This window comes from Misgurnus anguillicaudatus, chromosome 21 (assembly GCF_027580225.2).
Source record: "Misgurnus anguillicaudatus chromosome 21, ASM2758022v2, whole genome shotgun sequence".
NCBI lineage: Eukaryota > Metazoa > Chordata > Actinopteri > Cypriniformes > Cobitidae > Misgurnus > Misgurnus anguillicaudatus.
The window spans coordinates 25,497,065-25,509,753 of NC_073357.2; the positions used below are offsets into that span (position 1 = coordinate 25,497,065).

The 12,689-nt window shown below is 35.3% G+C and overlaps 1 protein-coding gene across 1 annotated transcript; it reads left to right on the forward strand.

Moving 5' to 3' along the window:
- Positions 1-4,441: 4,441 nt before the first annotated feature.
- LOC129439878 (cornifelin homolog B) lies at positions 4,442-7,654 on the forward strand. The gene is made up of 4 exons (XM_055198749.2): positions 4,442-4,696; positions 5,101-5,199; positions 5,423-5,577; positions 7,190-7,654. Exons 2-4 carry the CDS (start codon positions 5,106-5,108, stop codon positions 7,310-7,312), a joined length of 372 nt encoding a protein of 123 aa, XP_055054724.1. The 5' UTR covers positions 4,442-4,696; positions 5,101-5,105; the 3' UTR covers positions 7,313-7,654.
- The last annotated feature ends 5,035 nt before the right edge of the window (positions 7,655-12,689 follow it).

A 12,689-nucleotide genomic window follows, 5' to 3' on the forward strand; every position in this document is an offset into this window, starting at 1 on the left:
AAGTACTGATGTTGAGCAGTTGGCCACATCCAGTAAAATGAATCCGTCTCTATGGGCCTCTGCTGGTCGAAATGATTTATTTCCTAAACTGTAATTATTTTATGTTCTTTTCTAAACACCAAATGGCTGAATTCAACACATAACATCTAGATCAATATCTAAAAACAATTTAAATCGAATTTAGATAATAATTTATGTTAATTTTTCATAAAAAATATTTTTCAGGCAATTTAATGGTGTAGTTGAGGAATTGAGTGGTAAACAGGTACAAAAGTACTTCAAATCTCTCAAAACACAGCATTAATGTATATAAATGGGAAGTAAACAAAAAAATAATATAATATTTGTATCATTTAAAATTAATACATTTTGTAATCACTCTTTTAATTTCTGGGGTGATTTTTACCCCCAAAGAACTCTAACGTATATAGGAAAACAGGGGCTTATGAGGGATAATAAAGCATTACTTTACTCAGTTTTTCACATGAAGCTATCCTGTGTGTTCTTAAGTCTGGTAAGACCAAGTGTCTTATGAATTTTGGAAATGTCATTTTTATGCTGCTTTTAAGTACTAAAAGTTTCAAAACCACCTTGTATACTTCACGTAAGACCATGCTGGGTAATAACCGGTCTGTCAAGTTATATACTGCACTCTCACATAAATAATGTGCACTGCTTACTCCGAAACTTCTCCTAAATAATGGTATTTGTATCTGTATTATTTGTATCTGTAACAATCTCAAAATTATTTGTATCCGTATTTGTATTCGGATCGAACCGGAAGTGGCGGGTCTTAAACCGGGAGTTTGTCATATTACATGAAAATGGCATTTTAAATGAATTTTTGCTTTATTATAATTATAACTTAAATAACTGTAAATATTTATTAAAAATAATATTACAAAATTTTAATAAAAAAGAAAAGTAACTTGATTCTCATTAATAATAGGCATGTAAAACAAACTTCTCATTTTCAAAGCCTCATACAGCTTGTGCCTGTGCGTTGAACTTGAGAGCTCGTTGACTGTACATCACCTTTAAGCATTTATTGTGTCTTTCAGCACATGTACATGTGTGACCCATTCTGCCTAAATGAGTAAGAGGTTTTCAGAAAAAAATAAGTAACCTACATTAATCCCACGTCTAGCGATTCAAATACTATATTAATTAAACATCTAATACGTTTTCTGAGAGTGAAATGATTAATACTAAGATGCGTGATATGTCTGACATCTTGGTTTCGGTTTAAAAACATGCAGGAATTTGAAAATAAAATGCAGGACTTGCTTGATGTTTAAATAGTTATTAAGAGAGATAAATTCGGGACTGATTTATGTTAAAAGGTTATTAAAATCGACAAGACTCGCGCTGACCGACAGATCCGAAAATCAACTCACAAATACGCAAGTATGTGCACACTGACAGAATATTTCAAAAATAAAGGTTTTGACAAGAATTTATGAAAGCATAATAAGCATTACAACAACTTGGTGAGCATATTAAGTCCATAGCCTACAGCATTTTGATATTAGCAGTGTTTTTAAACTAATTCCAAAACAGCTGGCGTTTCTAAATAAGGGACGCGCAGAAAATGTCATTCCTGTCATTTTATAGATTGCAGTCATTCACTTCACACACATATTATACGTGCTTTAAAGGGTTTTCGTTTTTCGATGAATTCGTTATTCGTTTTGAAGCCATTATCCGTGCCCTTCCGAATAACGTATTCGGCTTCGGGCACATCCCTAGTAACAAACAAAAGAGTAGTTTTAGTGAAATTACACTTTAAATTCTGCTGGGTTATTTTTAACCTAATGCTGGAAAAATATTGGACAGAACACATGTTAGGTTGAAAACAAACCAATGCTGGGTTGATTGGGTTAACAATAACCCAGCATAGGTTTAATTATAACCTATGTGTTCTGTCCAATATTTACCCATTGGGTAACACAGCAGAATATAAAGTGTATGCCCCCTAACCATGAAAACTATATTGGCAGGGTTTTACTGCATTACTTCTCTTATCCAGATTACATACAGTTTGTTTTTTAGGGGTTATCGGAGTGAAAGTTAGAAGCATATTTTGTATAATACATCAAAAAAGATGAATCCTGCCAGCATGTGGAACAGATTTGTTACAGTATTATTCTGCAAGCATTACATTCTGAGCTTGTATCGAATAAATGAATAAATTTTAAATATTAAAAAGTCTTTATCTTTACAGAATAAAACTATACAATAACAGCCTCATGCAAAGCATTCTGGGAACCAGAAATCATCATCAAACTTTTTCTGTTTTTTGCCCAAAATTTTTTGCTTGATGCTGTTTTTCTAGTTTTATTCTGTAAAGACAAAGACTTGTAAATGTTTAATGTTCATTTAACTTAATTTTAAATTTAAATCTACGGTAAGTTACCGACAACCCAGCTGCAAATTTCTACGGAATTTTTTTTACAGTGTACTATTTGAAATAATATTTATTGTTATGTCCTTTTTAATGTTTAAATAAACATAAATTCACAAAATGTATCACTAAAGTACTGATGTTGAGCAGTTGGCCACATCCAGTAAAATGAATGCGTCTTTATGGGCCTCTGCTGGTCGAAATGATTTATTTCCTAAACTGTAATTCTGTTCTTTTCTAAACACCAAATGGCTGAATTTAACACATAACATCTAGATCAATATCTAAAAACAATTTAAATCGAATTTAGATCATAATTTATGTTAATTTTTCATTAAAAAAATATTTTTCAGGCAATCTAATGGTGTAGTTGAGGAATTGAGTGGTAGTAAACAGGTACAAAAGTACTTTAAATCTCTCAAAACAGGGGGGGGGGGGGTTAGGACGATTCTAAGGGCCCATGAACTTTTGAGGGCCCCAGCCAAGGACTGTGCCGCAAACGCAACCCCCTTAAGCTGAGCACTCTTAGCTCTGCCCCGTCTTTACTCTCTGCGTGTTAGCGCCGTCTTCAATCCACGGTCTCACAGTGCGCGTGAACTTCACAAGAGAGCAAGGTGTGTGTATTTACTGCTATTTGCTATGATATCTGCATATGTGCGCTTCCTTACTATAAATGCAGTTTACACAGTGTGACGCTGAAGCAATACAATGCAGTTTTCTTTCCACTGTAAAGTCTTCGCTCTGTTCACCTCAGTTTAAAAATAAACAAGGTGATTTACGTTCCCTGTTTTGTGTTATGATTCTAACGCGAAGTCAGCCCTTATAAGCTAATTAACATAAACTAGAAATGCGATCGGTTAAACACTCCAATGTTTTGTAACGCAATATGCCAAGTAAGTATTTTTATCCAGTCGTGAATCGAGTTGATTGTGATAAAACTGAAATGCAACTAATGCTAAACTAGTCCAGTTATGTATATTAAAGCTTCTCACCTTGGAAATCAATGGAAATCTGTCGTAATCTGTTATAGTTGTCATTCATTTCATTTTAGAGCACCGTTGATCAAAAACAGTCTGAAGAATCATTTAATAACAGTATAGCTGTTTTCTCAAGTTCACAGTTTCAATGATCTGTCGTTATGTTTGCTTTACTGTAGCTGCTGGTGTGTGAAACTTGTTCTTTACCTTATAAATAATGCTAATAATTATAATACAGGCTTTGGTGAAGCATTTTTGACCCAGTCTTATTTGAGGCATAATGTAAATGTATAGAAAAAATGCATTGTTGTTGTTCGCCATTTTTAAATGTTACAATGTTAACAGCTCAAGTATACAGTATGTCACTGAGACTGCCTGTGAAAATCAGACTAAAGTCTCAAATCTTATTGTGAAATAAAAAGCATCACAGTTTAATTTCAAGCATTAATTTCACTATGATTTCAATCGCTGACATGACATTACTCATGTCAATATTAAAGATATCAAGTTTATATTTTCACAAAATGTTCTTTACATTATGTAGGATGAATTTATGTGGGAAACAGTAAATCACGAAGAAATACTTTAGCTGGGTTTTCACAGGCATGGTCACATTTATCTTTAAGAACATTGCATTTTCTCTGAATATTCGATTAATGTATTTTTCAATTAAAGTTACATTGCACAATAAATTATCTTAGCTGCAGACATTGTAGGTGTCTATAAATACTGATAATTGTGGTCATAACAATAGCAAAATAAATAGTTCTGTATTATTAAATAACAGACAAAGATTTTGAATAGCTACAGTAGGTTGGATTGTATGTTTGGTGCGAAATGGGTATGGTGGGGGCCTGACCCCCTATTCTTTCATAGCGCCCAAAATTGCTAGCGGCGCCCCTGACATGGATACAGTTTGGGGTTATCGGAGTGAAAGTTAGAAGCATATTTTGTATAATACATCAAAAAAGATGAATCCTGCCAGCATGTAACAGATTTGTTACAGTATTATTCTGCAAGCATTACATTCTGAGCTTTAAATTTATGTGTCGACAGCCTGGATTATTTTATGTTCCTGATGTATACTACTGTAATTTAATTATTCAGCGGAAATCTGCAGGCACGTATTTCGTTTGGGCCTGGTCATGAGTGTCATCACTTTCATCACAGACGCATTGTCCAACCAGTGAGTTTAAGGAAGTTAACAGCACACCTTTATATGTGTCTTGACTTAACTCTCAACACTCAATCTCCATCATTTTGCCTCTTACTGTGACTGAACACAAGTCTGTGTCCTCTCTAGTCTCTCACTAAGGTAAGAGCAGTTTTTGGTATTCATGAATTTGCATTAGCTTTAGTTTTTAATTCATGTTTGACATTTCAGAGCATATAGTATACAATTGAATGAATTTTTTGTACTGGAAACTAAAATACAAAAAAACTGAATTCACAGTGTTATTAAAGACGAATTTTAGATGAGCTGATTTTAAAAAAGATTTAGCATGAATATGTTGAGTAATTTTGTATTGTCTGTTTTGTTTTTACATTAACAATAATACAAAGATTGACTTGAAATTGATCATTCAAAGTGAAAAGGATTTTAAAAATAAAATAACTACTACATTTAAATGTAAAAACTGTTTATAAATTCTTGTGACAAGATTAGATTTAAATCTTGTTCTTGTGTTACCTGTCTGTGTGCATGACTTGTTACATTAGACAGGATGACCTTTCAACAGCCAAAGCCTTTTGACATGACACACACTTCTAACCAATGGAGTACTGGAATCTGTAACTGCTGTGATGATATACCAGAGTGTGAGTCTCTTAATTTTGTGGACTTTGGCGTGCCGAATATTCTCTTAAGGAATGTCACTGTTTCTTCAACAGTAATGTTGTAACAGTAGCTGTCACAAAGTTCATTGTACATAACCAAAGAATTTGTAAAAAGGCTACCGCGGATGAATTCCGCATACACATACACACCATTAGCATTTAATATGGGTGTTTGTCATACTAATAATAGTATTGTTTTTCATAGGTTGCTTTTCATTTTTTTGCTTTCCTTGTTTTGCCTGCTCGACGGCTCGTAAGCACGGCGAGTGTTTGTGTCTCCCTCTGCTCGATTTTACCGGATGCATACCTCCGATAACGTTGGCCATGCGGGTATCAGTGCGCAGTCGCTACGGAATCCAGGTTTGGACAAATACTGTAAAACTTTGTGTTTTGAAAGGCTGTAATGTTTAAAAATATGTAACTTGCAGAAAAAGGTACAAATATGTACATTTTTCTCACTGGGATGGTTAAAAGGTCCTAATATGTACTTTTTAGGTACAGATATGTACCTCTGAGGTACCAGTATATATACCTTTTTGAAAAGGTATCACCCCATTGACAACATTTGTACCTTCATGCACTGAAAAAAATGATTCATTGAATTGAATCAATTTTTTTTGAGGTGAGTGGTTGCAATCAATTTATTTAAGCTACATTTAAACAAAAGTTTTATATTTAATTTTACGTTACTAATCTTTTTTGTTTAAATGTAGCTTAAATAAGTTGATTGCAACCGCTTACCTTAAAAAAATTGATTAAATTCAATGAATCATTTTTTTTCAGTGTGTACCTCTTTTCTGAAACTGTATCTTTAAGTCTTGCCTAAAAAAATCTTGAACTTTTCCCAAAGTCATTGCCCAAGAAAGCGAAGAAGTTCATGTAGCACATCCTAATCTTTTTTTTTTTTTACAATATTCCAGACATAAGCAGATAGTGGAAAATGTAAACAGTAAAACATTATGAGACACACAAAATTAAAAAACAGCGAATACGAATAATACTAAACAGGCTTATGTTGATTGTTGCCTAAATGTGTATCAGTATGATGATGTTAAATTTGTTCTAGAGAACATAAATATATATGTAAGGGATAATGTAGAGGCAGCCGGTAGTTATCGGGAAGTGGGCCCCGACAGTGTGATCCAACCCAATATCACGCAAATGCGTGACTATTTCACGTATGGACCAACGTGAAAATGTCACGTTTTGCCGCGTTTGAACGTGAGCATGTCACGTTTTCTGTTTGTGTCACTGTCACGTATTGGTTGCTCAACTTTTTGGTCCTAATTTCTTACCATTGTCGCTTCGGTTTAGGGTTAGATTTACATAAAATGACATCCTTACCTAAACAAACTCTAACCCCAACGTCAGGCGACAATTGGTTAAAGTTTAGAAAATATAAAATAATAAGTCTTATATCTTTTTTTTATAAACCAATACTTAAAGTGACAAATACTTAAAGTGACATATAACGCAAGCACCAAATCTAGCCCTAAACCGAGGCGACAATGGTTTGAAAGAAGGACAAAACAGTTGAGTGGCCGGTGTGTGATAGTGACACGGGCAGAGGAGCGTGACATGCTCATGTTCAAGCGCGGCAAGGCGTGACGTTTTCATGTTGGTCCGTGCGTGAAATAGTCACGTATTTGCGTGAGAGGAGGGTCTTGTATCACACTGAAGGGGCTTGTTTCGCGATAACTACAGGCTGCCTCTACATTATCCCGCTTATTACACGGCTACTTGCCACATAAGAAAAAAAACTGGACATGAATATGAATTTGAAACATTTTATATATATGTGTGTGTGTGTGTATGTGTATATAAATAGATCACAAGTGTTATTTTTCCACATGAATAAAGGTACATTCATTTATCAGTGGGTACATTTAAAATATTTTTTTATGTTTATTTCACTGATTTCATATGTTGTATGTTTATAAATAAGTATCTGCTTCTTTCTCTTTCTCTCTAGGGTACCATCTTTAATGACTGCCTTTATTCTGCCTGCTGTGGTCCCTGTGTCTGGTGTCAGATGTCTCGAGAAATGAACGTTCATGGACAAACAGCCACACTTGTTAGGAGTCAACCAAAATGAAGAAATCTTGGACCCACCCACTGTGATTCATTTAGATCTGCACATCTGGAATTGTTGCAAGTCTGTTTGTGTGTCTTTTTCTGTAATATAATAAAGAAAGAAATTACAAGAAATAATATATTCATTAAACATACCAGGGTCAATATCATTATAAAGTGCCTTTTGCTGTCTTCATCAGAATCACTCCGTCATCATGAATATAATCCATAATAATGAAATTCTGAGGTTTACTTATACATGACCAGACATTTACAGACATATACGTTCAATGATAAGTCTCTTGAAATATGTTTTTCCCATTTTATAAAATTTTCTTTGATTGGATGTATGCGATGTCCAAGACACTGCTCAACTTAAGTGTAAAATGTGAATAAATGACATAAAAATCAAAAACGTTTTTCATATTGTCCTCAACAAGATATTTGATAAAACAAGTCATTTTTTTATAATTTATGTGACATTTTTATAATACAGTAATATTAAGCATTTTGCATGTGTCCCTGAAATAACTGTCCACCCTGTCATTTGGGGGTAAACGCCCCTTAAAGAAACCAACTGATGTTGTCAATGACCTCCCGTCCCCATTTGATCTTTCTTTAGTGGAGGTTAAAACATATAATGCACATATAATGCACATACAATAAGTATCTTATTTTTCCTTATTTTCATCATATTGTGTTTGGAGTTGCTGTTAAGCTTAAAATGTCAATTTATATTTATATAAAATTGCAATCAGCAGTGTTTGAAAGGCACAAGTCTGAAATCAATTCTGTTTTGAATGTGTGGTTCACAGTTTTGACAGCAGTGTTTTAGCATTTGAACAAAGTGCTGTAAATCCACATTGTGCAGGTTGTGGTTAAAGTCATGGGATAAGTGTGTAGAGTTTTGAAAACTGTGTTCAAGCAATGAAAAACAAACTAGAGTTTGGTCCACATGAACTGCTGGTGTGCAGACTGTAGTTAGAGTTTTGCACATGTGACTCCAGTTGTGCCCACTGTCGTTTAGCAATCGAAAAAAACTGTAAATATTATTTCTGATATGAGCGATTGCAATTATCACAGAACATGTCTAAAAATAGGAAAACACCAATTCTAAGGTCCATAAATACCAACACACACACATTCTGGTTTTCATGTTTTGTGGGGACATTCCATAGACGTAATGCATTTTTTACCGTAAAAACGTCTCGGTTACGTATGTAACCTTCAGGGAACGGAGACGTCATGTCGTGACCGACGAATTGGGAATCCCTACCAAAACGCCACTGCAGCTGAACCCTTCCACTGCCTGCAAAAGCCCTCCGCCCTCCACATAAAGGGGCGGTGAAGTGGAGGACTTTTTATTATGCTTTTATTTTCATATTATTATGTTTTATTTTTCATCCTATTTTTCATTTTTTAATAACAATCATAAGCTCACAAATTGTGATTCATATGGAGGTCATGTTTTTCTGTTAACGCAGATAATTATGCTTTTTCTGTCTTTTCAGCAAATACAATGTCCAAGGACTTAAAAATCATGTACCAGCATGTACTATCCTATATGATAAGATATTTAACTGTTTATGTTCTTAATCAATGATAAACTGAAGGTTATCTTCTAGATGAAGTAGAAACGGATGATTGTAGGTGTTTCAGCATCTTACTTTAAATGTGTGTTCAACTTTGTAATCGGGGCTCTTGGGTTTTAGACTTCTAGCACCAGGGGGTGAGAGCCTATTCTGCCGAATATACTAAATTCGGACAAAGAAAATTCTGTATACAGTTTGTCCGTGTGATCCTTGACTTTTGCTCTCAGTGAGTATTATTTGATGCGGCTAAAATTCCACGACAGCGGAACCTAAGGCGAAATGCAGATGGCCGGTCACTACCTGTTCCCTAACCCACGATAGTGAAACAGCGAACTGGGGAAGCGTCTAAACTGAGCGGAGCTAGAACACTGCGGATGCCATCCCCTAAGAAGGTAGAATGGATGACAAAAAATATATGAAACAACCGACAGGTTGCTCAAAAAAGTCTCTGAAATACATGGTATGCAGAGAGATGCAGAGCAGGCTCTGCTAAGGAAAAACGTGGAGGATTGGAACCCCACGGACTATACACACAAATGAACCCCACATAGGGGACAAATGTGGGCGCCTAGCCTACACAGGTTTACAGAAAACACATCAGTGATAGGTTGACAGCGGATGCTCCGCAACATCAGCTATCAGGGCGGTGGAGGACAGGCAAAAACAGTTTTTGTGACGTTTTTGCCTCGACGGCCTTCCATAATGGTGCAAACGTGCAGCACCAAAATAGAGGCTCCAAGCCGACACACGAGCCGACCCTCTGTGTTCTTAACTAGTTAGTAGAAAGAACCCGAGTGGATACCGGCTCGACACGAACACTATAGAATCTTGTGAACGTATTAGGTGTCCCCCAGCCTGCAGCTCTACAAATATCCGTTAGCGAGGAACCGCGAGCCAGTGCCCAAGATGATGCCAGACTGCGTGTAGAGTGAGCACGTAAATTAAATGGACAAGGCACGTCTTGCTTTTGATATGCAAGGGCTATAGTATCCACAATCCAATGGGACATCCTCTGCTTGGTGACAGCTTTTCCTTTCTGCTGACCACCGTAACAAACAAAGAGCTGATCTGAGGTCCTAAAGCTTTGCGTCCTGTCTATATACACTATATACACACGTAGTGCACGAACAGGGCATAACAAAGCCATGGCTGGGTCTGCCCCTCCAAAGGCAGCGCTTGCAGGTTCACCTGATCTCTGAAAGGAGTGGTGGGAACTTTGGGCATGAAGACGTGACGTCGTAGTGACCGACTGAAAGGGAACTTTATTTTCTATTCCCTTCCCCTAACCTCACAGAAAACTTTCTGCTACCTTAGATTTTCAAGAAACATCATTCTGTTTGATTTATATTGTTTTAGGGACCTCCCCACAAGGTCACAAAAATACTGATTTTCCTATCTTTGTGTGGACAATTGGTTCCCACAATGTGATAATTACCAAATACACACAAACACACAATATAAAACTAAATATACATGTATAAATAAGAAGTGACTAAAACGTTTTCTCTAGAACGATGTTCGAGCGTCATGTGTTCTATTCTCCATTATGACATCATGGAATTTAATATTTTTGACGTCACACATATATATAAGTATAGTCCGCTTACACTGACAGTCGAACGCACTGAATTGCAAAGTATAGTTCATTTGGAATAAGCTTACCTCTTCTGGCCCACTCCTGTAGCCTACTCACGAGCAACATCATCGAGTAAAATATTTAGATTGATATTTATAGATCTAAAATTTATATTTTAGATTAATGTTTATACATTTTGATTTTAGGAAATGTATTAATAGTAAAAATACGCACTAAGGTTAATAAATGTAGTAGAGGTATTTTAATATTGGTCTGTGTAAGCAAAAGTAGAACAAACTGCACGATAGAGACGATTTTATACCAGTTAAAATTCATTTTTTATTTACTTTCTTCATTTGTTCAACTAGTCATTAGTATTATCTCTAATATTTAACAATACAATGTACAATTAACTTACAGTTCAAAATGCAAAATGTCAAAATGATTGTCATCTTTAACCCACTTATTAGCTTAGACGCTATGCAAATTTCATACTTTTATTTATATATGGGCCTACGTATTTTTAAATATTGTTTCCATAATATTGTACAATTATATTCAATTGTCAGTTTTTTGTAAACAAACCTTAATTTTTAAGTATTTGAAATTAAACAGATCCTTAAGATGGTGGTAGCAAAGTATTACTTATGTTTATTGCTACTGAAAAGAAGAATCATGAAAACATATTGTGACACACATATGAGAGACAGACATACTGTACATACTGCAAAATTAACAATTAGTCATTATGATTAATAGTCAAAAAAGAATATAATTGAGCTAAATTAACATTTAATAATTATTCTCACCAGGAGATGGCAGCAAAATATTATTCAAGAAATCCTTATTAGTTTGTTTGTGAGAGATCCATCTCCCAAAACATGGTGACATCCAGCACACCCCATGCAATAATAGAGGACCCGATTTTTTCAGAAATAATTGTAATACGAGTGACTTTGGGGATAATGGTCTGCTAAAGACTTTACTGCTACTGACAGATGTAAGCCCTTGTAACATTACTAAGTACAGTAATGAGAATTAAGACAGTATGCACCTGCACCCAAACAAGTAGGTTTGTAACACGCTATAACAGAGATAATGAGCAGGAGTTTCACATATACTTTTGCCATTCATTTGTCATTTTCCACAGTAAATAAAGCACTATAATAATTTGCTTAATGTTATCAATTGCCCTATTATTATAAATCTAATAATGTTTGATGTCATAGTTATGCAGAAATGTATGCATCAAATTCTGAAGGGTTCACAAGCGACCCTAACCCTTACTACTGTATATTTTAGAAGAAGGCATGTAACAAAGGAAAGATCAAATCATCAAAACAATTATTGTGTGTGTGTGTGTGTGTGTGTGTGTGTGTGTGTGTGTGTGTGTGTGTGTGTGTGTGTGTGTGTGTGTGTGTGTGTGTGTGTGTGTGTGTGTGTGTGTGTGTGTGTGTGTGTGTGTGTGTGTGTGTGTGTGTGTGTGTGTGTGTGTGTGTGTGTGTGTGTGTGTGTGCTAATAGTCTTATTAGCCTCACTGTATCTACAAGATTTTTTGTAAATTGAAGTATTGAAAATGATAATAAATGACATCACTGGTCATCAACTTTTAGTCAATGCATGGCCATGCATGCAGCTGTAAGGGAATGTAACAGCATTTTGGTGAAGCACAAGCACCAAGACAAACATCCACTTGCATAAACAAGGGCCCGCACTTGCATTCCACCCATATGACCTTGTTTCACGGCTATTTGAATTGCCCGTGATAAGCATCTTTTCTCAGCATCACGCTAACTGAAAGTTCTTCTTGGCACTTGTGGAAATAAACACCCACAACACAAACTGGTTCACCAAGACTCTCTGGATTATGAACATGAGACCTGTGGAAAAAAGTGTAGAACGGTCTTTTTTGCCCCAAAGTATACAGAATTTCAGTCTGAAATGAGTGTATTACTTGCTGTAGTTTTTCTTATTCAAACATATAGTTGGGTCAGGGCATATTAAATGGTACATTCCCTCTTTTTTAAAAATAATTACTGCAAATTACTTCAATTGGTAAAACCTAAAAAAAATGTAGGTTTTTCAAATGAACTTTTTTGGTGTTACCAGTTGAAGTAATTTGTTTATTTCCAGAATAGAAAGAATAGACTAAATATTTTAAATGCATTCATCTGCCAAGACGTTTAGAGATGTATCAATGTCCTTAAAAATTTAGTCTCAGAGCACCAAAA

Bases quoted from the DNA above. Each gene is read 5' to 3' on its own strand.
- LOC129439878 (XM_055198749.2), top strand. From the start codon at position 5,106: ATGACCTTTCAACAGCCAAAGCCTTTTGACATGACACACACTTCTAAC. The intron at 5,200-5,422 runs GTGAGTCTCTTA...TGTTTTTCATAG, and splicing joins CTGTGATGATATACCAGAGT to GTTGCTTTTCATTTTTTTGC. The intron at 5,578-7,189 runs GTTTGGACAAAT...CTTTCTCTCTAG, and splicing joins GCAGTCGCTACGGAATCCAG to GGTACCATCTTTAATGACTG.